We start from the raw sequence: 24,784 nt of genomic DNA, 5'->3' as shown, positions 1-24,784 counted from the left end.
GGCGAATTGAACTCCAATAAAAAGAAATTTTAAAAAAAGAAAAAAGAATATCCAAAGCCTTTAAACATCAATTCTAAATTTACCCCAACCTAGAGAAATTACGATGCATTGTTAAAAATAAACTCTGAAGGGAGGAGCTCAGAACTATGGGCACAATAGGATATATGTACTATTTTTAGATTCTTATGATTAAATATTTATTACTTGTTTGAATTGTTATTGATTCCTTCACTGTCAGTTATATTCAATAACCAAAAAAAAAATAACTTCTCTTCTAAAAGTTAATTGGTGATAATCCAGTTATCAGCTTTTTTTGGTTTGGCCACAGATTTACTCCTTTTAATTAATACTGAAAACTTTACTGAGTTGAAATTTTCTTTGCCTAAACTGGGCCACTGACTTTTCAGCAACTTTTCTTCCCTTTTTAGGACCAATGAAACGAGAGGATACTTGCATGCAAAAGAGAAATGACATAAATTGGCAGGTTTTCTTAGTAAAGTGTTTTTTATTTTCCTGTGACATGAAGGTTGGAGGTAGTGACAATAGTTAATTATCAGGGAAAGCATCTTTTTCTTCCTTCTGTTTCAGGGTTTTGCTCTAAAGCTCAACAGGTCTGGAGCTTTATTTGTCCAGAAAATAATCATACCCTAGGAAAACTGGCTCATACTGTGAGCCCAAACTCACAAAGGATGGATTTTTATGAAAAAGCCAATTTAATAATTTATAGTGAAGAATATAACTGCCAAATGGACTGAAATGTGTGTTGGAGTGTCAATGTATTATCCTTTTAGTAGGAGGTCAAGTCAGAAAGTTAAATTAACAACAGATAAAAAACAGTTGGATAAACATATGAAGTAAGAATTAAGAGGGGATTTGCAAGATCAGGCATATTTCATTTGATAAACCTCAGCCAGGTTGGCTATCCTTTCCCTTTGCCAGTTCTCACAAGTCATGGTCTTTTGATAAAGCAATTCAAATTCTTAGTTTTTAGTGCTGAAATTGTGCCTTTTTCCAACTCTTGATAATTTTAAATTTGTATGAGATCTATAAATGAAAAAAAAAAGAGATCTATAAATGTTAGGCATGGTTTCATTTAGTTCTTTAATGGTTCCGGTTTTATAAGAAGAGCTTGCTTCCGATCTAGATTGCCCTCCGACAAAAATATTATCCTGTACTTTCTTCTCTAATTAGTTTAGTGCATAAATTAAAATGCTACTGTTTGACCTAGCCCACTGTACTTTCTTTTTTCCCCTTTGCTATGGCTATTACCCAGAAGGCTCTTTGCAGTTCTTGGCCCTGGCTTCTGAAAGTGGTTCCCTTACATGCCCACAGAGGATTGTATGCTTTGCAAGCCTTGTTTTTTTCATAACTACTTTCAGACTTGGCCAACACTGTAGTCTCCAGGTGTATATATTTTTCAATTTGCACACTTATAAAGCCCCATAAACATTATTCATAAAGACCAAAATCTTAGTACACTGTAGAGAGGCTCTGTAATCAGCAATATTTATTTATTTATTTATTTATTTATTTATTTATTTATTTATGCATTATTTGAACATTTGTTTTATATGTATATAACACATACCATAAGAAAATCTCCAAACTTTCTACCAGTAGACTGTAAATAAGTTTCAGGTTTTTCAGCATATTATATAAAAAAGACAAGTGACCCAATTATTAATATCCATAAGAATCAAATCAAACCAATTGATTAGGAAATATATAGTTCGTTCTAATACTAAAATCAGGTAATACTCTTGTGTTCTCATAAATATATATGATGTTATATTATATGTTGGCAAATCGAACTCCAATAGTATAACACCCAGTGTTTTTTTTTTCATTCATTACCTCATTTATTCACTCAACAAACACAATAAAGGCTTTGTGCCAGATAGTTGGGAATACAGAGATGAGTCAAACACTTGCCCTCAATTAGTTTGCAGTGTACATAGGGGATAAACCGTGAACAAAAATTACTAAAATACACATTAAATTATGTCTTTTGCGATGAGAGGTTGAGAGAAAAGCACTGCATATGGAGGGAAGAGTGTAGCAAAGGTAACTCTATTGCTGTTAGTTCTGACTTATATTTTTGAGATTTTTCTTCCTCTATGACATCAGGCTTGAAGGAGTTGCAACTTTCTTATTCTAAGGTAAACTCTCTTCATATTTTGCCTTAAGTTTTATCTTGCCGTGGAGATTCTAGTGAGACAGATAGACATGTGAATTTTGGTGGAAAGAGATAGGGTGAGGAACATTACAAACGACTGGTATGCAGTTTTTATTTGATTTTGCAGTCTTTGGTTCCATACTCTGCATTTTTTTTGTACAATTGAAATAAAACTTGAGTACTGTCATCTGCTCAAGGGACTTACCTTTGGTTTGTGCAAATAAGGTTTCTGTGGTGAGAGACCAAATGAACTCAACTTCCTCTTTCAACAACAAATTTGTCAGTTATCAGCAGGATCTGTGCCACCCCGAGTTAAGCTTTTTTGCCATCAGCTCCCTGCAAAGAAACAAGACTGCTAATCGTGACAAGGCTCCAGGGTAAGTTACAGACTAGTGTCTGGGAATTGGTGGTTCCATGTGGAAAGATTGTTGGGGACATGAAGATCCAAGATAGAGGCAGATGTGGGACCATTGTCCAAAGTGAAAATGGTCCCTGGTTTCTCATCTTAGGCTTCTTACAGTTGAATCAATGGTGACTGCCCTTGAGCCTAACTAGAGTACCACAAATTCAGGTTAATGCCATCAGTCCCAAAACCATTACTCAAGGAGCATGAAGTATGTGATGCAGCTCATTCTTTGCTGAGGGCTCTTTGTTTCTCCATCAACCAGAGAGGAGGACACAAAATATTAAGAAAGCTGTATTTGTGAGACTTATTGGGGAAAAAATGGCATATTCAGCCAGAAAAAAAAGAGCATTTGAATTTTTGCCCTCTATAATTTATCTAGTTTTATAATGAAGGGAAAGTTTACATATAAGCTTCTTGCTTTGGTAAGTTTACTTTTCACATATACAGAAACAATAAGCTCTTTCAGGATAGAAGGAATCAGATCATAGATTTTGGAGTTGAAAGAACTCTTAGAGATTCAAATCCCTCATAATACATATGGGGAAACTGTGAGCCAGTGAAGTAGGGACACTGGGTTTCGGACAAATGCAAAAGTAAAGACAAATGATTAAAAGTGTGTTCAGAGGTGTTTCTTGATCCTTTAAAAGTTGCTTTGTTGACTCAAGTTTAGCTTCAAAGAGGCACCTATCTTTCAAGTGATTATTGTTCTTATTACTCTGAATACTAGGAACCTCTCTGGTTCTGAACCAAGGAGACTTCTGTTGGGAAATCCTTAAATTTGGACTGTGCCATGCCTGCTGGTCACAAGATAATTCTGAATAAAATAATAAAGTAATAAGCTTTGTTGTGATTTTGGTGGGGAGTGGTCTCAGTCCCAAATATCCTGCTAGTGGGGACATTTTTATTTTTTATTTACATGGTTGCAAGATGCCACTGTCTTTTCCATTAATTGAAAAGTTTAGTAATTGTGACACAGTAAAATTATTTACTGCTGAAATAGGTGGTATCCTGGTATACTGAGGTAGGCAGTGGCTTGCACTGTACCAAGAATCAGATAATGTATTCAGGGCAATTGTCTTTGCACACAAAGGTTGACACAGGTCCTTCTTTGATTAAAAGAAGTTCCTATTTGAGCTTATCTGGGAAAGTTGTTGAGATCATGTTGTACAGATTGCTCAAACCCTGGCAATGGTGGAGCATAAGACTAAAAAATGAGTGAGAATACTTCTGTGTGATTTGAGGTGGATTTCGTGACCATTTGTATTTAAGGTAAGCCAAATGGCATCCTAATATACCAGTATATACCGTTCAGTCAGAGTTAGAGCAAAGAGGACAGAGCTGTCTGTTGTGAAACCACTCTAAAAGTTCCAGTAGTCAGGGCAATGACTGGTAGAGAGTCTGCTTTATTTGTAAAAACTTTTGGTCAAGAATCTACTTGCATCCATGTCGGGATATTTTGCAGGGGAATTTTTATTGAGTATTGGTTTGCATGCATTGCAGGCAGAGTGATGAAGTAGTTCAATAAACAGAATCAAAAAGTTTTGGTCTTAGTTCAAGTTCTGCTAGTGAGTCATTGTGTGGCCTTAGGCAAACTGTTATATTTCTATAGGTATCAATATTCTCACCTGCAATAAGATGCGGGAGCTTAAAATAGATGGTCTACTTTCCTTTATGACAATGCAATAATTTGACTCTAGGGTCCTAGATACCTGAGAAGAGTTATATACCATTAAGTGGTAAATAATAGGGTCATAACATGAAAATCTAACTAGAGGGGACTTTCTAGAAATATAATCTAGATCATAAATGGAACTCAGTAAACTTTTTTAAAGGCCATTATATTTGTTTCAGAATAAATAATGTTATCATGAGAACTCAACTATTAGACCAGTTTTTTTTTTACAAGTAATTTCCTTTTTTAATAAAAAACACAAGCAACAAACAAGGGAAATAGCTCTGAAATCTGATTTCCACAATGACAGTGTCACCCAATCACTATTTCTCAATATTTTAAGCCAAAGTTCCCTTTGAGAAACATAAAAATGTCACTACAAGGTTATTGTGGACTTGCTTCCCTAGGAACCAAAACTTGGACTCCTAAGAAAACTTACCCATTGAATTGACATTTTCTGAGTACATGTGCTCAGCAGCTACAAAGATTTTCTGGATCTGTATTTTCAACTATTTGCATTTTTAAAAATATTTTATTTATTCATGAGAGAGAGAGAGAGAGGCAGAGACACAGGCAGAGGGAGAAGCAGGCTCCATACAGGGAGCCTGATGTGGGCTCAATCCCGGGACTCCAGGATCATGCCCTGGGCCAAGGCGGGTGCTAAACCGCTGAGCCATCCAAGGATCCCATCTGTTTGTATTATAGAAACAATGATTTTGATTACCAAATAAGTTTACTATAATAAGGAAATTCTTTTTTTTTTCAAATAACACATGCTTTTCAGCCTTTCACTTAAAGAATTATTATTTTAGTTTTGTTAGCCATCACTCACATTTACACATTTTGGGAGATTTTCTAAATTCAGAAAAGTACAGGATCCAACCAAAAACCCATGAAGATTGTTTTCTATACAAGTAAAGAGGAAGTGAACTAACATTTACTTAATGTCATTGTGTGCCAGACATGAAAATAGGTCATTTCTTATACATTTTCCATTTAATCTTCATAACAATCTATATTTCAGGGACTATGATGTTATTTTTTTAATGAGGAAATTGAAGGCCAGAGATATGAAGTAAGTTACTTCAGGCTAGTCAGCTGATAGTTAAGATATGACCTCAGTACTGCCCAAAGAATCTAATTCTTTCCACCTCCAAAATACTGCCCTAACTGAAAAAAAAAAAAAGATATCTAATTAGGTCTCTTTCTTAAATGATTAAAAACCTAATCAATATGCATGCATGGAAATTTAATTCCATTTAAGATTTTGTTTGTGAATAGCCTAATTGCTTTAATTCATTTTCATGATAAAAGTAATTTTCATCTCCTCTAATTTATAGAAAAAATATTTAGACTTACAAATATATCCAAATCTTAGTGTTTGTGATGTCAAGTAGGTGATTTAGGGTTGATTCCAATCAATTTAGGATATAATGGAATTCCAAATTCCAGTTGTTCTTTTTCATCTGTGATTGTGAGTGATTGAATGAAGGACACCATGGTCATGTAGATCTGATGGGCTTAGGTAATACATGCAAGACTTTCATGGTTTAAAGAAGAAAAAGATCAAGTAAGACAAATCAAGATAGGTTCTCAAAAGGCTTGTAAAGGTTGTAGAGAATGGGAAGGCCTCCCTCATAAATCTTTCCCTATTTAATTTTCCCTTCTTCTCCAAAGATGACAACCCCACATACTGGCCCTATTATCAAACAAAATAATAGAAGCAAATTTGATAAACATGTTCACATAATGTCATTAATGACTTCATGATAAGAGGTGAAAAGAGAGGGAGGATTGAGAGAGTGAAGATTTGTGGAATTATACAGGAAAAGAGTAGTCACCTTGATACTAGAAGCCTAAGTATCACTCTCCTCACTCTGCCACTTGCTAGCTTTATATCGTTAGGTAAATAAGGTCACTCTTTGAGCCTCAATTTTCTGATCTGTGAGATGGGGATGATTTTCTCTGGCCTGATTATTCATAATATATACCTTTACTAGTGATTAACATCAATTATGGGTATAATAATGGTTTGTAAAGTATAAATCAGTAGATGAGTTGAGATAGTGGTTGCTGCCTTAATGATGACAGTGGCAATGCTGGCAGTATTATTTAGAGGAAGGGGGTGAGAAGGGCCATGTCCATACAGTCATGACAAGTTAGGGCTGGAAGGGAGTTAAAAATAATCATCCAGTTCAATCTGTTTTGTTTTAATAATAAGGGAAATGAAAACCACAGAAAGGAAGAGGTTTAGCAGGGAAACACAAAGAATAATCTAATAGTTGCTAGAATCCAAAATGTCTTAGCTCAGAATTCAGCACTCTTTTCAATATATCCTACAGCTTTTAAGTCCTCTCCAGCCCACAGCAAATATTGTCACAGTCAGCTCACTATTGTTATTTTAAAAATTAACCCAGTACTCTATTTACAGATCTATTATGGTTTGAGGTCATAGGCAAAACTTCCTAAAAATCCTTGGGTTTGATGCAATCCTACTCTGAAACCTGATGGGCAGTCATTTGCCATATATGCATAGATATAAAAGTGCTAGAACTAGAACTGAGAATAATAGCTTCATCTCTGATGAACAGTCTTACCCATGGTAATGCCATTTTAAAATATCTTTTTGTTTGTGCAAAAAGTTGCTTTTATAAGACAAATTTTAGCTTTCTCTGCTCATAAACAACCTTATTACAACTGAAATCATAATAGCTATGACTTTGAGAAAGAAACTTTATTCTGCTGAGTCTCTATTTTCTGATTTGTAAAAGTATAATAATTTACTCAAAGCTGTTACAAGGAGTAAAGACATGAATAGCACTTGGACTGTGACTGACAGGATGCATGTGGAAACTTCTTGGACTTAGCATTTCCCTGAAACTTAGAAGTCTGGTATAAATTCTGATGACATAATAGTAGCGAAAGGGATTATAAGGGAAAGGAGGGGAACTAAGCAGAAAAAAATTAGAGGGAGAGACAAACCATGAGACACTCCTAACTTTGGGAAACAAAGGGTTGAAGAAGAGGAGGTGGGCGGGGGCATGGGGTATCTGGGTGATGGGCACTAAGGAGGGAAGTTGATGGGATGAGCACTGGGTGTTATACTATATGTTGGCAAATTGAATTTAAATTAAAAAATTAATTTAAAAAGAAAACGAAAGATAAAAAATAATAATATAATTTCATGTTGGTTGTACCTTTGTGAAATCACAGCATTTAGGTTGTTTATTGAAAAGAAAAACTACCTTGGGCTAGATGTTATTGGTACCTCCTAAGTTTTTGGACTCAATGCCACTGAGTTATGTTTAAAGACCTGATATAACTTTATGTTCTGAGACAAAATTAGTTATTTCCATAAAGTTAATGTTTAATGACCATATTCCTATTTAAGCTGATGGGTTCCTATTGGACTTTATTTTATTTTATTTTATTTTATTTTATTTTAAAGATTTTATTTATTTATTCGTGAGAGAGAGAGAGAGGCAGAAACACAGGAAGAGGAAGAAACAGGCTCCATGTAGGGAGCCTGACGCAGGACTCGATCCCGGGTCTCCAGGATCACACCCTGGGCCGAAGGCAGGCGCTAAACCACTGTGCCACCCAGGGATGCCCTCCTATCGGATTTTAAATAAAAATCTGGAATGGCATGCTTTGGAAATATTACATGTCCAGATTTATTAATCTCCAACCTTATTATCCTTGGTTTGACCATATATTCAGTATCAAAGGAGACTATTATTGTTGATGGTGAGAGTAATTCGTGGGAGAGATATTAGAAATAAAGCAGCCTAAAGCTCTACCAGTATGTGCTTATTTTCCATATTCTTGTTTTTACAAACCAATGTATATAAACTAAGCACTTACTGCATGCTTAACCCTCTGCTAAGCAAAGTGAAAAATATAAAAGTCTAATATACAGAGTCCTCCCTCAGAGAAACTGTATTGTTAGAGTGTGGGCTATAAATCTATATAAAATACTATAAGTGTACAAAGAAGAAGGCGGTCAGAATAGAATTTCCCAGTGGAAGGAAAATATGAGATTTGAGAGAGAACCCTGAAAAAGAGCAAAATATTGGCCTCTGAGATAGGATCCAGGAAGTAAGTTCCCTTTAGGGGTTGATTTCTGTCATCAGATCCCTCTTTCAAGAGAAGAGGCATCTCTCATCATGGTTCTGGCCTTTGATGTAAGCCATATGTACCCTGGACAGAGCACTGATGCTGGAGCGACCAAGAGGCATTTACTCCTGTCAGGGTGGTGTTGGAGGCACTGGAAATTCTCCTCTTAGCTCTACGTAGGTGGTTCACATCTACAGAGCTAAGGACTGAAGTATATACTGAAGATGTAGCATTTTCACAGGTTATAATTTTGCCTGGACTTTATTGTCAGTATGGTTTTGGTTAGCTGAGTTGATTATGCAACAATGAGATTAAGTCCTTGGAATTAATCCCTACATGGACCAGTTAACATTAATTGCTTTATTTTATTTTGTTTTATTTTTTAAAGAGTTTATTTATTTTGAGAGAGAGAGAGAGAGAGAGTAAGAGTGGGGGGAGTAGCAGGAGGAGAGGTTAAAAGCAAACTCCCTGCTGAGCAGTGACCCCCCCCAATATGGGGCTAGATCCCAGGACCCTGAGATCATGACCCAAGCTGAAGGCAGATGCTTAGCTGACTGAGCCACTCAGGCAACCCACAATAATTGTTTTAATAGTGCTGTATGTTTAACCTTGTTCTAGATTTAGAGGGAAAGAGCTAAAGAAATTTAGATTGCAATCTCTGACTTCACAACCCAGTGTGGAGAGATCTATAAATAATTGAACTATATGAGTTGTCATAAAGCAAAGTATTTTTTAAGTTAAAAATATTTACTGAATGACTATGTGCCAGTCATTCTGCTAGAGTCTAGAGATTTAAAAATGAGTGAGATGTGGTTTTTGTCTTCAAACTGCTCATAGTTTAGTTAGAAATACAGACATAAATAGAAACATTTGATATAATTCAGTGAGTGTATTGTTAAAGTAATTCCTATGGGGACCTGAACTTAACTTGCATTTTTTATACATCATTTTTATAGCAGACTAGATAATAGATTTTAACAAGGCAAACCTCAAGGAAAATGGGCCAGTTAATGAGTGTTTCAATAATTCAGAGAGGAAAGAGAGAGTGTGATAGTGAGGGAGGGAGAGAAAATTTGGTTGATTGAATGAGAAAAGAGGAGTCTAGGATTATTCTAAGAATTCTGATAGATAGTGATGGGTAAGTAAAAGGTCAGGGCATATGATTACTTTTGTTTTGGAAATACTCATTTTGAGATGCCTGGAGACATTCATATGTGAAATTTCAGTTGGATGCTGGACAAATGGGTTTAATATCTTAGGAGAGACTAGGCCTGGACTTAGAGATATGAAAGTCATCAGAATATGAGTGGTAACTGACGCCACTAAAGTGGGTGATGTTACTCAGCATGAAGATGATGAATAAAAAGAAGACACAGACCTAGGGAAAACAAAGATTTAAAAGATATGAAAAAACTAAAAGAAACCAAGAGAGAAACTTGATACAAATGGACAAATAGTTAAGAGGATAATTAAGAAATTCTTGTTTGAAAGCCAAAGGAAGATAACTTTGCAAAAAGATGGAAGTGGTCAGACTGTATCTAGGGCAGCAAAGAAGCCTTGCATGATTTAGCAACATGATGGTCACTTGTTAGCAGTCTCAGTGAGGTTGTGAGAGTATATACACTACCATGAAGTGCATAAAGAATATATACAAAGTGAAGAAAATGAAATGATCAATGAACATAACCATTTTGAGAAGTTTATTTAAGAAGAGAAAGTAACAGATAGACTAAGATGCATAAACAAGAAAATAATTATTTTGGGTGTTGGTGAGACTTGATGACAAAGATCTCATGAGAAAGGAGAGCATGATGATCTAGAGTAAAAGGGAACAACTAACGAAAGAGGATCCTGAGAGAAATAAAATGAATTAAGAGCATGGGAATTCATCTTGAGCAACAGGAAAGGCAGCTGTGTTGGGAAGTAAGATGTAGTTGTACATAAGAGTATATGTGTTGGGGGGAGACAGTAGATGAAATTGAGTTGCTTCTCACCCAATAACCTCAATTTTCTCTATGATTTAAGAAGTTAAGACTTTTTGTTGAAGAGTTGGTGGGAATGCAAACTAGTGCAGCCATTCTGGAAAATAGTATGGAGGTTTCTCAAAAAGGTATGACTAGAACTACCCTATGACCCAGCAATTTCACTACTAGGTATTTGCCCAAAGAATACAAAAATACTAATTCAAGGTGATACATGCACCCAGATGTTTATAGCAACATTAACTACCACAGCCAAATTATGGAAATTATGCAAAAATCCACTGACTCACTAATGGATGAAGTAGATGCAGTATATGTATATATACAATGGAATATTACTCAGACATAAAAAGAATGAAATCTTGCCATTTGCAATGACATGGATGGAGCTACAGAGTATAATGCTAAGCAAAATAAGTCAATCAGAGAGAGACAAATACAATATGATTTCACTCACATGTTTTATTTAAGAAAGCAAACAAATGAACAAAAGGAACAAAAGAGACAAACCAAGAAACAGACTCTTAACTGTATAGAGAACAAACTGATGGTTATAGAATGGAGGTAGGTGGGGAGATGGGTAAAATAATTGATGGAGATTAAGGAGTGGACTTTGTGTGATGAGCCATAGGTATTGTGTGTAAGTGTTGAGTCACTATATCGTACACGTGAAACTAATATATTTTATGTTAACCAACAAGCATTTAAATAAAAGCCTTAAAAAACAATCTGTGCTGGGAAAGGTAGGGGATGGGAGAGTAGGAGAGAAGAAGCTTTAATAGGGTTATAAAGATACTGAATGGCCACCATGGAAATGGAAGAATGTACTAATCAAGGATATGCAAAGAGAGGCTTGAGAAAAAAATCTTAGGCTTGAGATCATAAATTTCTGTTTTTGGCATTCCAAATGAATCCTAGTATTTTTAATAGGATCATTCAGCAGTTTGGATAGTAAAAAAAAAATGCACTGTGGACCTGACCTGGGATTAAGGTGTTGCCAGTCTGGTAACAGCAAAAGAATGGCAAACAACGAAGTTAAGGTTTCTTGTGAGAGAGTAGTTGGTTTGACATTTAATGTAGGCTGAGTAAGGGAGGAAGTAGGATAAAGGAGAGTGCTGGGTTGAACCATCAGAAATGGAGGGATTTAAATATTTAAAGTCTCCAGGAGTGCATGATGCAAGCTAGTATAGTACAACTTGAAGTGAAACTTAGTAATTATGATATTAGAGAGTCAAGAATTCATGAGTCTTGGCAGAGAGTACAAATTTGAAAAGTCCTATAATAAGGATAATCTGAAAAGGCTTTGGAAAAGTGCAAAATTGTAATATCTTTTTTTAATATTTCACACATTCTATAACAGAATGTATCTGACACCTCAGTCAAATGATGTCCCAAACTGGCTAATTCCATACATAATTTTTACTTGAAATTCTAATATTCCTGCCATAGCAAGTTCAGAGTTGTTTTTATCTCAATTGTTGCACCAGTAGGGTTACCAAATATACTGTTTGCCTTGAACTTTCACAGGTTTAGCTCTGAAAATCCTACATCTCAGGAAACCATTAGTTTTAGGCAAACAAAACTGTTGATCACACTACAAACTCCCAGCTGATATGGACTTCCTATCTTTCATGTCCCATCTTTCCAATCGATCTTCTACACTTCTGTCAAAGTGATTGCTTTAAAACATCAGTATGGGGGTACCTGGGTGGCTCAGTCAGTTAAGCATCTGCTTTCAGCTCAGGTCATAATCCCAGGGTCCTGGGATTGAGCCCCATGTCTGGTCTCCTCCCTCAGTTGGGAGCCTGCTTCTTCCTCTCCCTCTGTTACTCCCCTTGCTTGTGCTCATTCTCTCTCTCTCTCTTTCTCTCTCTGTCAAATAAATAGATAAATAAAATATTTTTTAAAACCCACCAGTATGATAATATGACATATCTTCCCAGAATCATTCAATGATTCCCCCTAAAACCCTCCATGATCGTGTTGCCTCTACCTTTTTATTTTCTTTTTCCTTCGACTATCTTCTCCCATTCTTATTTCTCATTCCACCTTCCCCACCATCTTACTCTGTTTTCCAGCTAGACTAGAACACCTTTTATTGCTATATATAGGTCATTTATTAACTTCAGGATGTTTGAATGCTATTTATTCATTGCTGTCATTTTTCTCCCACCCTTTATTCTCCTGTACCCTACCCACCCAAACTGCATGTTGAAAATGCATCTATCTTTAAGTTGAACTTCCAATCCTCCTCTTCTGTGCAAGATTCATTTCTACTCCCATAGAGACTTCTTTGTTTTTTTTTTTTAAAGATTTATTTATTTATTTATGATAGTCACAGAGAGAGAGAGAGAGAGAGGCAGAGACACAGGCAGAGGGAGAAGCAGGCTCCATGCACCGGGAGCCCGACGTGGGACTCGATCCTGGGTCTCCAGGATCGCGCCCTGGGCCAAAGGCAGGCGCCAAACCGCTGCGCCACCCAGGGATCCCGAGACTTCTTTGTTATCTCTCTCATGACATGTTTCAAAAATCTATTATGGTTAGTTATTCTTATATCTATCTCTCTTAAATGACTATAAACATTTTGAGGACAACAATCATGCATTATTCTACTCTGATATTTCCCACCTCACTCCACCATTCTTAGCAATTAGCATACTGGATACAGTAGTAGCAGAATTTTAATTTGCTCTATGAAATCCTAATCTGCTGAATCCCAGATGAATGGTATTGGTAATACATAATGCAGGCTTTCTTGAAGAGATAAAACTTGATCAAAACTTTAAAGGGCTAAGGAGTTAAATACAATAGTGTATATCTCAGGCATAGTAAGTTAAGTTTATCTCTGCCTCAACCACCATCTCTATTTTTCCTTCTAACCCTGTCCCTATGGGAACCAAAAAGAAAATGCAGATGGCTTGGCACAAGTGCCATCTCTTCTGGCTCATAATTCAATGGAAACAGCCTGACACTGTAAAAGGAGCATTAAGAGGCCTACAAGTCTGACTTCTGGTCTCAGTTCCATCATATTCTTACTAGATAACCTTGAACAAGGTATTTAATTGTTCATGAATGCATCTCTTTGTCAGTTAAATGCTATGATAGGGATATTTTTTTTATTTTATTTTATTTTATTTTATTTTATTTTATTTTATTTTATTTTATTTTATTTTATTGGTGTTCAATTTACTAACATACAGAATAACACCCAGTGCCCGTCACCCATTCACTCCCACCCCCCGCCCTCCTCCCCTTCTACCACCCCTAGTTCGTTTCCCAGTGTTAGCAGTCTTTACGTTCTGTCTCCCTTTCTGATATTTCCCACACATTTCTTCTCCCTTCCCTTATTTTCCCTTTCACTATTATTTATATTCCCCAAATGAATGAGAACATATAATGTTTGTCCTTCTCCGACTGACTTACTTCACTCAGCATAATACCCTCCAGTTCCATCCACGTTGAAGCAAATGGTGGGTATTTGTCATTTCTAATAGCTGAGTAATATTCCATTGTATACATAAACCACATCTTCTTTATCCATTCATCTTTCGTTGGACACCGAGGCTCCTTCCACAGTTTGGCTATCGTGGCCATTGATAGGGATATTACTGTTATTGTCTCACTTACCTCACAGGGATGATGCTATGGTAATATGAGGATTTCTTATCAACTATGCTATTGACCACAGTTCTTGTCATGCACTGATTATGATGCTGGAGATTTAAAAATATTTCCCCCACCAGGATAGAAGCTTCTCAGGGACAGAGATTATGGCAGATGGTTCTGTATTTTCCACAGGACATAGCACAGAACTTATAGGATTGTGTGTATTAAATGTATGTTGATTAAGGCAGCCAGAGTCATCAGAAAGCCATGGAAAAAAAGCCTAAATAGATTTATTTTTCCTTTATGCTTACTTTTAATATGTGGACCACTTTGGGGACTACAGATGCAGCCTTCTCACTCTCCTTTCAGTTCCTATGCTTAGGTGGGTAAGAAGTAATTTGCTGGTGAGATGAGGCAGTTTTACCCTTTACAGAATGGCAGCCAAGAAAAATAAAGGGTTGAGATGCCTTTAGAAGTAGACCACAAGGGGGATCCCGGGGTGGCTCAGTGGTTTAGCACCTGCCTTCGGCCCGGGGCATGACCTGGGATCGAGTCCCACGTTGGGCTCCCAGGATGGAGCCTGCTTCTCCCTCTGCCTGTGTCTGTGACTGACTCTCTCTCTCTCTCTCTCTTAAGAACAAATAAATAAAAATCTTTAAAAAAACTCTTAAAAAAAAGAACAAGTAGACCACAAGGAATAGCTTCTTTCTGAGGTCCAGACAATAGTCTTAATGATACTCTGAGACCTTGGGTGGTGCTGACTTCTACCCACAGGATATGTCTGACCACTTGTGATTTCCAAGTTAATTATTTTGCATTTCTCTCAAGCTTCTACAGGTAGGAATTTTCTAAGTTCAAAAGGGTAAGTACAAGTAATACTGATGATAATAGCCCAAATCAGAAGACAACATCATAGGGAAATAGCAAGCAACAGAAATGCATTAGTTGACATAATCAAGTTTGTGTATTTGCTTCATACTTCCAATAGGGACTTTAAACTACTGTCTGCAGTTCAATCTAATTATGCCACTTCTCTGTGAGTGCTTCATTTTTTTTTTTCTGTGAGTGCTTCATAAGTAGCAGGCTCTCCTGGTTGTATGGTGATTTATGTAAGAAATGTTGTTATGGCACTAATGAAGCTAATGACACAGTGGATGAAAAAGCCAACAGACAAGTAAACAAACATTTAAATTACAAATGTTGATGCTATGAGAGTATATACTGATATGTAGGTGTACCTGGATAGTTTTGGCAATGAAAGTCTCTCTGACGTCCAAACTGAGATTAAAAGGGACCAGACATGTGAAGACCTGAAAGGAAGTAACTCCAGACAGTGAAGATATATGCCGTGGCCTTTGTCAGGAAAAAAGCTTGGCTTGTTCTAGAAACTGAAAACATCTCAGTGTAGTTGAAACATAGAGAATGAAGAAGAGAATGGAATGAGGTGATGTTGAAGGGCACAGGAGACATATTAGTGATCGCTTTTAAGCAGTGGTGGAAAATTTGGCCTTCAAACAATAGAGAGCCACCAAAGGATTTTAGAGAGGAGAATGACATATTTAAAAGAAAGATTATTAGGACCACAATATAGAAAGTGCTAGAAGGGGTTAGTAAGTGCCACATCAAAGGTAAGAGAGTATGGAACCAAGCATAGGTTCTAATTCTAATATTAATCCTCTACACAATGCAAGTTTTGTGACTCTGTTGCAACTTATTTAACCTCTTTTGGTCTCAGTTTCCTCATCAGTGGTATGAAAATAATCATATGGCTGCTATGAGGATTAATGAGATAATATATGAAGAGTGTTTAGCTTGTAAATAAGTAGTAGTCCTCAATAAATGGTAGCAAAAAATGTTAGTGTTAGACACAGTATGGAGAATACACTGCAGAGGATGATACTAGTGTGCAGAGAGTATGGTAAATCAATCTGTTTTAATAGGAAAAGGGATCTGTTTCAAAAGTCAAGAGGAAAGTTGACAGTGCCCTAGATTCAGATGGCAATAGTGGAAGTACAGATGGATTGGGGAGATTCTTAGGAAGGAGAATCACCTGGTTAAAGATTGGATATGGAATAAATGTAGTGATAAGGTTAGATGAATCCCTAGTTTCCTGCTTGAGTGTCAGGGAGAGAGTCATGGCACCTAATGAGAAGGGGAGTTCAGACTCCGGAGTGAATCATCAATCTTCCACATTTTTCTGAGACAGGAACCAAAGGTATATGTAGGTTGAAGATGAGAAAAATTGGCAACATAGGTGGCACAAGCCAACTAGAAATAGTCAACAACCCAACTACAGGCAAAGAGAAACAGAGACAGGGGCAGAAGCAGAGACAGAGAAGGAATGTACTCCGACTTTAGCTCTTCGATTCAGCATTTTTCTGTTAGTGGCTTCTTAGGTTGTTCTCCTTTCTTAAAATTCAGAAATGTCACAGATTGTCCACAGCAAGCTAAATATTTCCTGAGATAACTTATATTTCTCCCCTACTGAAAACAAATTCCCCCATCTTCACCCTACCATGGGGATTTTACATTTGTTACCAGATTTGGGGCAAACTCATCCTATTTTCCCTTCAGTGTGGAGAAGAGATTTTGGAAAGCAGACCATGCAAATCTCTAAGCTCACAATAAACTGAATTGGAGAGGCATAAAACCTGACAGGAAAAAAAGGTGTGAACTTGATCTTTAGCTTGCTGTTCTGGTTTAATAGGTTTCTGTTATTTAACACAGAGGTGTGAATGGAACATCCCTCTTTAGTAAGTGAAACTTTCTGCACCAGTGAAGCAGGAACAAATACCCATGTCTATAAAGTACAAAAGTGGAAGTGTGATTTGGGTGGGTGTGAGATGTTCTCAGTTCTTGGAATTGTAGTGCACTTGACACATCTTCCCTTGCTTTCTCACAGTTTTTGCATGGATAATATACAATGCAGGAACATCACCAATAATGAAGTCCAAGTGGGTTTTAAGGAGGTATAGATGGCATGTGTGGGGACAGGTGTTTAGTTATATCATAACAGCCTAAATAGATTAATCCTAGTGTTATAACATTATAAATTCCTAATATGGGATAGAAAGTTTCTTCTATAATGTGACCTCCAGATATGATAAGCTCCATATTGTCAAGTAGTTCCTCCTAAGCAGAGAGAAGCAAGTGGTGTAGTGGAAATAGCATACACTTTGGAGAAAATAAAGCATAAGAGTATCTCCCATTTTTTATTTTCTAGGTTTGTTACCCCAGAAAACATACTACATCCCTCTGAACCTCAGTAACCTTATCTGCACTACAAGAGTAATAATAGTACCAACCTCTGGTGATGGCTGTAAGAATGAAATTGGATAATGCATGTGAAAAATTTCATTGCAGATTCTAAGGTGTATTGCTGATAGTCACACTATGATAAATACTTTCTCTTTTCATCTGTGAATAAATCTCCACCTTCAGTTCAAAGTCATACATACATAAGCAAGATGACTGCATGATTTTTTTAGGACATATCACAAGCCAAATACCAAGGATAAAATATTAGAGGAGGGGAAGTGAAAATACTCTTTAGAATAATGGGAGGTCAGAATGCTGACTCTTTTCTATATGTGAATTAATCATATGGGGTTCTGCTTTTAATTCACACTTCTATTATTTATTTTATTATTTTATTTTTTAATTTTTTAATGGAGTTAGATTTGTCAACATATAGTATAACACCCAGTGCTCATCCCGTCAATTGCCCCCCTCAGTGCCTATCACCCAAACACCCTGTCCCCCAGCCCACCTCCCCTTCCACTACCCCTTGGTCATTTCCCAGAGTTAGGAGTCTCTCATGATCTGTCACCCTCTCCGACATTTCCCACTCATTTTCTCTCCTTTCCCTTTTAATCCCTTTCACTATTTTTTATATTCCCCAAATGAATGAAAACATATAATGTTTGGCCTTCTCTGATTGACTTACTTCACTCAGCATAATACCCTCCAGTTCTATCCATGTTGAAGCAAATGGTGGGTATTCATCATTTCTGATGGCTGAGTAATATTCCATTGTATATATGGACCACATCTTCTTTACCCATCCTTCTTTTGATGGACCCCGAGGCTCCTTCCACAGTTTGGCTATTGTGGACATTGCTGCTATTATAAACATTAGGGTGCAAGTGTCCCGGCGTTTCACTGCATCTGAATCTTTGGGGTAAATCCTCAGCAGTGCAATTGCTGGGTCATAGGGCAGTTCTATTTTTAACTCTTTGAGGAACCTCCACACAGTGTTCCAGAGTGGCTGTACCAGTTCACATTCTCACCAACATTGCAAGACGGTTCCCCTTTCTCCACATCCTCTCCAACATTTGTTGTTTCCTGTCTTGTTAATTTTCCCCATTCTCACTGGTGTGAGGTGGTATCTCAGTGTGTTTTTGATTTGTATTTCCCTGATGGCTAGTGATGTAGAGCATTTTCTCATGTGCTTGTTGGCCATGTCTATGTCTTCCTCTGTGAGATCTCTGTTCATGTCTTTTGCCCATTTCATGATTGGATTTTTTTTTTTTTGCTATTGAGTTTATTAAGTTCTTTATAGATCTTGGATACTAGCCCTTTATCTGGTAGGTCATTTGGAAATCTCTTCTCCCATTCTGTAGGTTGTCTTTTAGTTTTGTTGACTGTTTCTTTTGCTGAGCAGAAGCTTTTTATCTTGATGAAGTCCCAGTAGTTCATTTTTGTTTTTGTTTCCCTTGCCTTCATAGATGTATCTTGCAAGAAGTTGCTGTGGCCAAGTTCAAAAAGGGTGTTGCCTGTATTCTCCTTTAGGATTTTGCTGGATTCTTGTCTCACATTTAGATCTTTCATCAATTTGGAGTTTTTCTTTGTGTATGGAAATTCACACTACTATTACCTGGAATAGAACTGAAAATGGTATATGAAATCATTCTGCTACATATGAGGAGATTCTAAAAGAAAATCCCTTCTTTGTTTTATAAACTTATTTAAAACAATACAGAACAGAAACAGTTAAAGCAGCTAAAATGTTATTTCACTTAAGAACAACCTAGCAGGACACATTCTTGCAATATGAACAGAAGCTATGCTTGTAAAATTTGTTTTAGGAAGGAAAACAAATGAAAAGAAGGGTGTGTATGAGGATTAGACACCTTGTACTCCCCTTTGAAGTCCCATATCTCCTGTTTAGTAGTTTTGTGGCCTTAATAAACCTCTCTTTTGGCCTTACTTCTTCTACATGTGCTATGTGAAGGCTGAATTAAATGAGTTTTAAAGGTTCTTTCCAGTGTAAAATTCTACAGGAGTGTTAAAGTAAAATAATGAAGTTGTTGCTTTCTTATTTGCATGCAATATGTGTAAATACTTGACCAGAACTTGAGAAGTCCTAAAGATTACTTTATATTCACCATGTTCTCTATATATTAAATAATGAAAAACACACTAAAGCATAAAATAAGATTAATGACATTCATAATGTTTTTCTTCTTATGATGATTGTTTTAGTGAAAAAGTATTAAGCATTAAATTGTTTCCAAAAAAATATTTTGTGACCTATCTTACTGGTGCTCTAATCAATGTTTACTGTGACTGTTGGATAATCTGCCATGTCTGTGGTGTCACACCAGTACTGAATTCTTAGGGAAAAAATTAATCTCTTCCCTTGAAGTTCACTAAGGGAAATTCTTAGTTCAGCTTCTATATTCTCATATTAATAGATTTTTTTTCATGTAAATTGGAATAAGACCTAAGCTGAGAGAGAAAGACAAAGTGCACTTATGCTATTGTAATAGAATCATAAGAAGGTAGTGTTCCCAAGTCCTGAAACTCAGCCAGTATATTGGGAATACTGGCTAAAACTCAGGGCAATTTTCCAAGTGCTATAGTACTCAAGGTAGGAAGTCAGAGCCCAAAGGATAAGAAAGGGGTTGTAAAAGATGAGGTTGGATTTCTATTATTGCAATTGTAAATGAGCAGTGCTTGGGGCAAGGAAAATTTGAAGGCAAAAGGAACAGACTGAAATTCCATACCCTTTTTGTTGTGGTAAGAACAATAAGCTAAATATTTCATGACATCCTTGCCTATAAGACATGACTTTAACAATTTGAGAGGGCAGTTTGGGAACAATTCCATGGTTGCCTGATTCATTAGGTGACCTTGGATCAATAGTATATCTTCCTTTAGCATCTGCTGCTTCATCTGGAAATAGGCCTTTTCTAATTTTAATATTGTTACTTTCAATATAAAAAGGAAACTGGGTGTTGGCTATAGAACTGGTTAGTAATTATCCTCTTTTTTTCTTTGATTAAACAGGGATTATAAATCCACAGCCTACCTTGATGAGTATACTGAAATATTCAAGATGTATAGCAACAGTACCAGCAATGTTGAGACTGACTGCAGTGCTACGAATGTGACATTTCAGAACTCCCTCTATGCAACCACCTACATCCTCATATTCATCCCTGGTCTTCTGGCCAACAGTGCAGCCTTGTGGGTTCTGTGCCGCTTCATCAGCAAGAAAAATAAAGCCATCATTTTCATGATCAACCTCTCCGTGGCTGACCTTGCTCATGTGCTGTCCTTACCCCTCCGGATTTACTATTACATCAGCCACCACTGGCCCTTCCCAAAGGCCCTTTGCTTGCTGTGCTTCTACCTGAAGTATCTCAACATGTATGCCAGCATTTGTTTCCTGACATGCATCAGCCTTCAGAGATGTTTCTTTCTCCTCAAGCCCTTTAGGGCCAGAAACTGGAAGCGTAGGTATGATGTGGGCATCAGTGCTGCCATCTGGATCATCGTGGGAACTGCCTGCTTGCCATTTCCCCTTGTGAGAAGCACATACTTGGGCAACAAGACCGAGTCCTGTTTTGCTGATCTTGGTTATAAGAAAATGAATGTAGTGGCTTTGGTTGGAATGATTACAGTTGCTGAGCTGGCAGGATTTGTGGTCCCAGTAGTAATCATCGCATGGTGTACTTGGAAAACTACTATATCCTTGAGACAGCCACCAATGGCTTTCCAAGGAATCAGTGAGAGGCAGAAAGCACTGCGGATGGTTTTTATGTGTGCTGCAGTCTTTTTCATCTGCTTTACTCCATACCATATTAACTTTATTTTTTACACTATGGTGAAGGAAACCATCATTAGTAGTTGTCCCATTGTCCAAAGCACACTGTATTTCCACCCTTTTTGTCTATGCCTTGCAAGTATCTGCTGTCTTTTGGATCCAATTCTTTATTATTTCATGGCCTCAGAGTTTCGTGACCAAATATCTCGCCATGGAAGCTCTGTGACCCGTTCCCGCCTTATGAGCAGGGAAAGTGGTTCATCAATGATTAGCTAAAAATAAAGTAACTTTTCAATTATGACCTAAACTATGTTTCCTAGCTTTTCCCAAAAGATATAGTGACCAGCCAGACAATTTGTTTAATGGAAATTTGGGAACAATGGAAATCTTCTTGTGTGATAGTTGTGGTCAAAGGGATGTAACGGGAGAGGCAGTGTGTAAGAAATGTGGGAGAGGTAGGGAAGATAGAATTTGCCTGTTTCCTCTTTGAAATTCAAGATACTTTCTTAAGAGACCTAGCTCAAGTTTTTACAGATATTTTCATCCAAATGAAAACTGGATATTTTATCTTAAACATTTATTCAGTAAATATATTGTTACTAAGATAGAATAAATACATAAATCTTGGGCAGCCCCGGTGGCCCAGCGGCTTAGTATCGCCTTCAGCCCAGGGTGTGATCCTGGAGACCTGGGATCGAGTCCCACATCAGGCTCCCTGCATGGAGCCTGTTTCTCCCTTTGCCTGTGTCTCTGCCTCTCTCTCTCTCTCTCAGTCTCTGTGTCTCTCAAGAAAAAATAAATAAAGTTTTTAAAACAATAGTGAATCTTTTTCTAAACTGTAAAAGTAAATATTTTTTATATGAAGACTTTTATTTGTGAATGACAGTTACATTCTTTAGAACGTAACTTTCTAAGAGATAAAAGAGGAATGACAATTGAAGTAATATGTGCATACATTTCAGGGCCACAAACCTAATACTTAATAAAGGGCATGGGAATTTGTTCATTCACTGAAAATGTATTGGATGCTTATTGTATTCTGGGTTACCAATTTCTTGGGTACTTTCACAATAGGGCAAACATCTCATCTGGCCCTTCTAATAAACTTGTGGAAGTTTCCAATACAAATGAGTAAGTAGAATCTCAGAGAAGTGAAATAACTTGCCTGAGGATAAGTAGTGGTGAGCTAAAATTTGTCCTGTATACACCAGATATGCTTAAGTTATTCCTTTTATATGTGTTGTTACTTTTACTAGATCAATATTATACTTGACTTAAATGGTGAAGACACAGACCAAAGCTAAGCTGCATGAGACCAAGACCATTTCTACACAATTTGCTTGAGATTATCTGAAAAGTCTGAGTTATGCATATGGCATATCAGGCTTCAGGCTACAAAGTATCAAATGATAAATAGATAGTTTTTTTCTAATGCTGTCCCAATCTACAGTCTTAAGATCAGGGATATAGACGACCCAAAGAGTTCATTATTTCATACCAAATATATTTTAGGGCTTAACATAGGTCATACAAAACCCATGATTAGATGAAAGAAAGACTATAAAGCTGACAGATGTAGAAGTTCCTTATATATTTTGGATATTAACCCCTTATTGGATATATCATTGCAAATATCTTCTGTTCAGTAGATTGCTTTTTTTGTTTTGTTTTGTTAATGGTTTCCTTCAGTGTGCAAAACCTCTTTTATTTTGATGTAGTCCCAAGATTTTATTTTTGTTTTTGTTTCCCTTGACTTAGTTGACTCATCTAATATTGCTATGGGGGAATGAGCAAAAAAAAAAAAAATCTGAGAGATGAACATTCTGTGAAGTTTAGATTTTTTTGGAGCTTGCCTAACTTCTTTCTTTTTAAACATTACTATACATCACTGTGAACAAATTTGTGTTTATTAAAAAAGTTCTGTCAATAGAGCTCACAGAATTTCATTGGAAATAGAAAACATTACCAAATCATAAATGAATGGTAGAAAAACATATGTGCTCCTTCTGGCAATTCCTTATCTTAATTTTTCTAGTGGTTATGTCTATTATTACAGAAACATTATGGAGGATTTGAATATAAGCAATTTCAGCTTCTCAAGTTGGCCTTTATAAAGCTCAATACATTACTGTCATCACTTATGCCTGAAATTTAAATAGCACAGACACTTTGCATGCAGGAAGGAGAAGGGAAGTGATTGTCTTCAGAATATCCATTTGAACAGCCTGGCTGAGGAGGAAGAGGAAGGAGCAAAAACTAAAAAGAAGAATTTTTTTTCTTTTTAAAAAGAAGAAATTAAAAAAAAAAAGAAGAACAAGGTTTCTGGAGAGGAAGAGATTTCTGTAATTATAAGTTAATGAAATTGATTTTCTTGTGCTTTATTAACCTACACCTGAAAGCACTGCTTAAAGAAGGTTTCCAGGTATGTTTAGAGTCAATGGAAGCATTATTAGAATGACTGCCTAGATGGCCCACTCTAAAGACATAATTTTGAAAGAAAACTACTTGCAACTACACTTCCTGCTGTTTGCAGAGGAAAATACTCACATCTACTTTGAAGTCATTGCCTAGAGATAGTGCTTTGAACATAGGATTTGTATATTAGTGGGCTAATTAATATACGTACCTTTCATTTGGCCACCATTAAAGTGGAATCTTTAGACTTTTTGACATATGAATCCTTGTTGTAATGAGAGAAAAATACAACATCAAAGTAAGTAATGGCTGGTTCTGGAATTTTAAAGGCTGAGATGCCTTATACAATGCTGGCAGAAAGATGAAAATGTTTGATTTTATGAGATAACAGCTCAGTAAATTGGTAAGATTGCTTTATTACAACAAACAACAATTTTAACACTTATCTGTATATTTATTACAGAAACATGATGCAGGACAAATAAGACAGGAAAACATATCTCCTTGAACAGGCTTTTCAAAATGTCACCAAAAAAATCTATATATTTGCCTCTATATGCCTGCAAGATACTTGCCAAAATCCCCTTAGATACAGTTCAGAATCTTATAATACTGATAAAAGACTCTTTAAACTGATAGTTTCAGTAAAAAGAAGGAAGAAGTTTTTTTTTTAAGAAGGAAGAAGTTTTGAGAGATAAAATAACTTTGAACAACAATGTATATGACCTTAAATGCAGTTTATGCATGATTTGTTATGCTGTTTATCTTTACAAAGATTTAAAGATGAGCATAGAGTACAGATATAACAATTTTCATAGATTAAATAAATTATTCTTATGTAGCATGTAGTCATTTCTATAAAAATGTTAAGCATAATGCTCTTATTTGAAAATTTAACTTTCTTGCTATTAAATTGCTACTGGAAGTAAATTGGTTTTTCCTTACCTTCTTTTGCACATTTTACAGTAATATAACCCACCATAAAAGTAAACTTAGTGCTTATAATATAAACTTAAAACTACATTCCACTTTTAAGTAGTAAGTAGTTTAAGTGTCATATTAACTATTTGGACCAAATACTAAGTCTTTAGGTGCATTACGAATTCAATATATAGTTACAAGTAGAAGTGTGCTATTATCCCCTAAGGCTCTGAAAAAGTGAATTAATCTCCCAGGTCTCAAAATTTACCACACATGAATAATTAAGGTATTTTGAGAATTTTCAACATACAGAATTGATAAAGTAGAAAGGGAACAACCAGTTTACAGAAGATGAATTTCAAATTGGCTACTATCAGGAAAGAAAGTGGCAAAATTCCAGTAGCTTTTATTATATACTAGTAGATTTTCTGATCTTCTG

At 36.3% G+C, this 24,784-nt stretch overlaps 1 protein-coding gene across 1 annotated transcript; it reads left to right on the top strand.

The window, feature by feature from the left end:
* The first annotated feature begins 2,396 nt into the window (after nt 1-2,396).
* P2RY10 (P2Y receptor family member 10) lies at nt 2,397-23,003 on the top strand. The gene is made up of 2 exons (XM_077887943.1): nt 2,397-2,553; nt 20,250-23,003. The coding sequence occupies exons 1-2, from the start codon at nt 2,423-2,425 to the stop codon at nt 21,283-21,285; spliced, it is 1,167 nt and encodes a 388-aa protein (XP_077744069.1). The 5' UTR covers nt 2,397-2,422; the 3' UTR covers nt 21,286-23,003.
* Nucleotides 23,004-24,784: the final 1,781 nt, after the last annotated feature.

This window comes from Canis aureus, chromosome X (assembly GCF_053574225.1).
Source record: "Canis aureus isolate CA01 chromosome X, VMU_Caureus_v.1.0, whole genome shotgun sequence".
Classification (NCBI taxonomy): Eukaryota; Metazoa; Chordata; class Mammalia; order Carnivora; family Canidae; genus Canis; species Canis aureus.
Note: the sequence above shows the minus strand (reverse complement) of the source record. Positions and strands in the feature narration are given on the sequence as shown.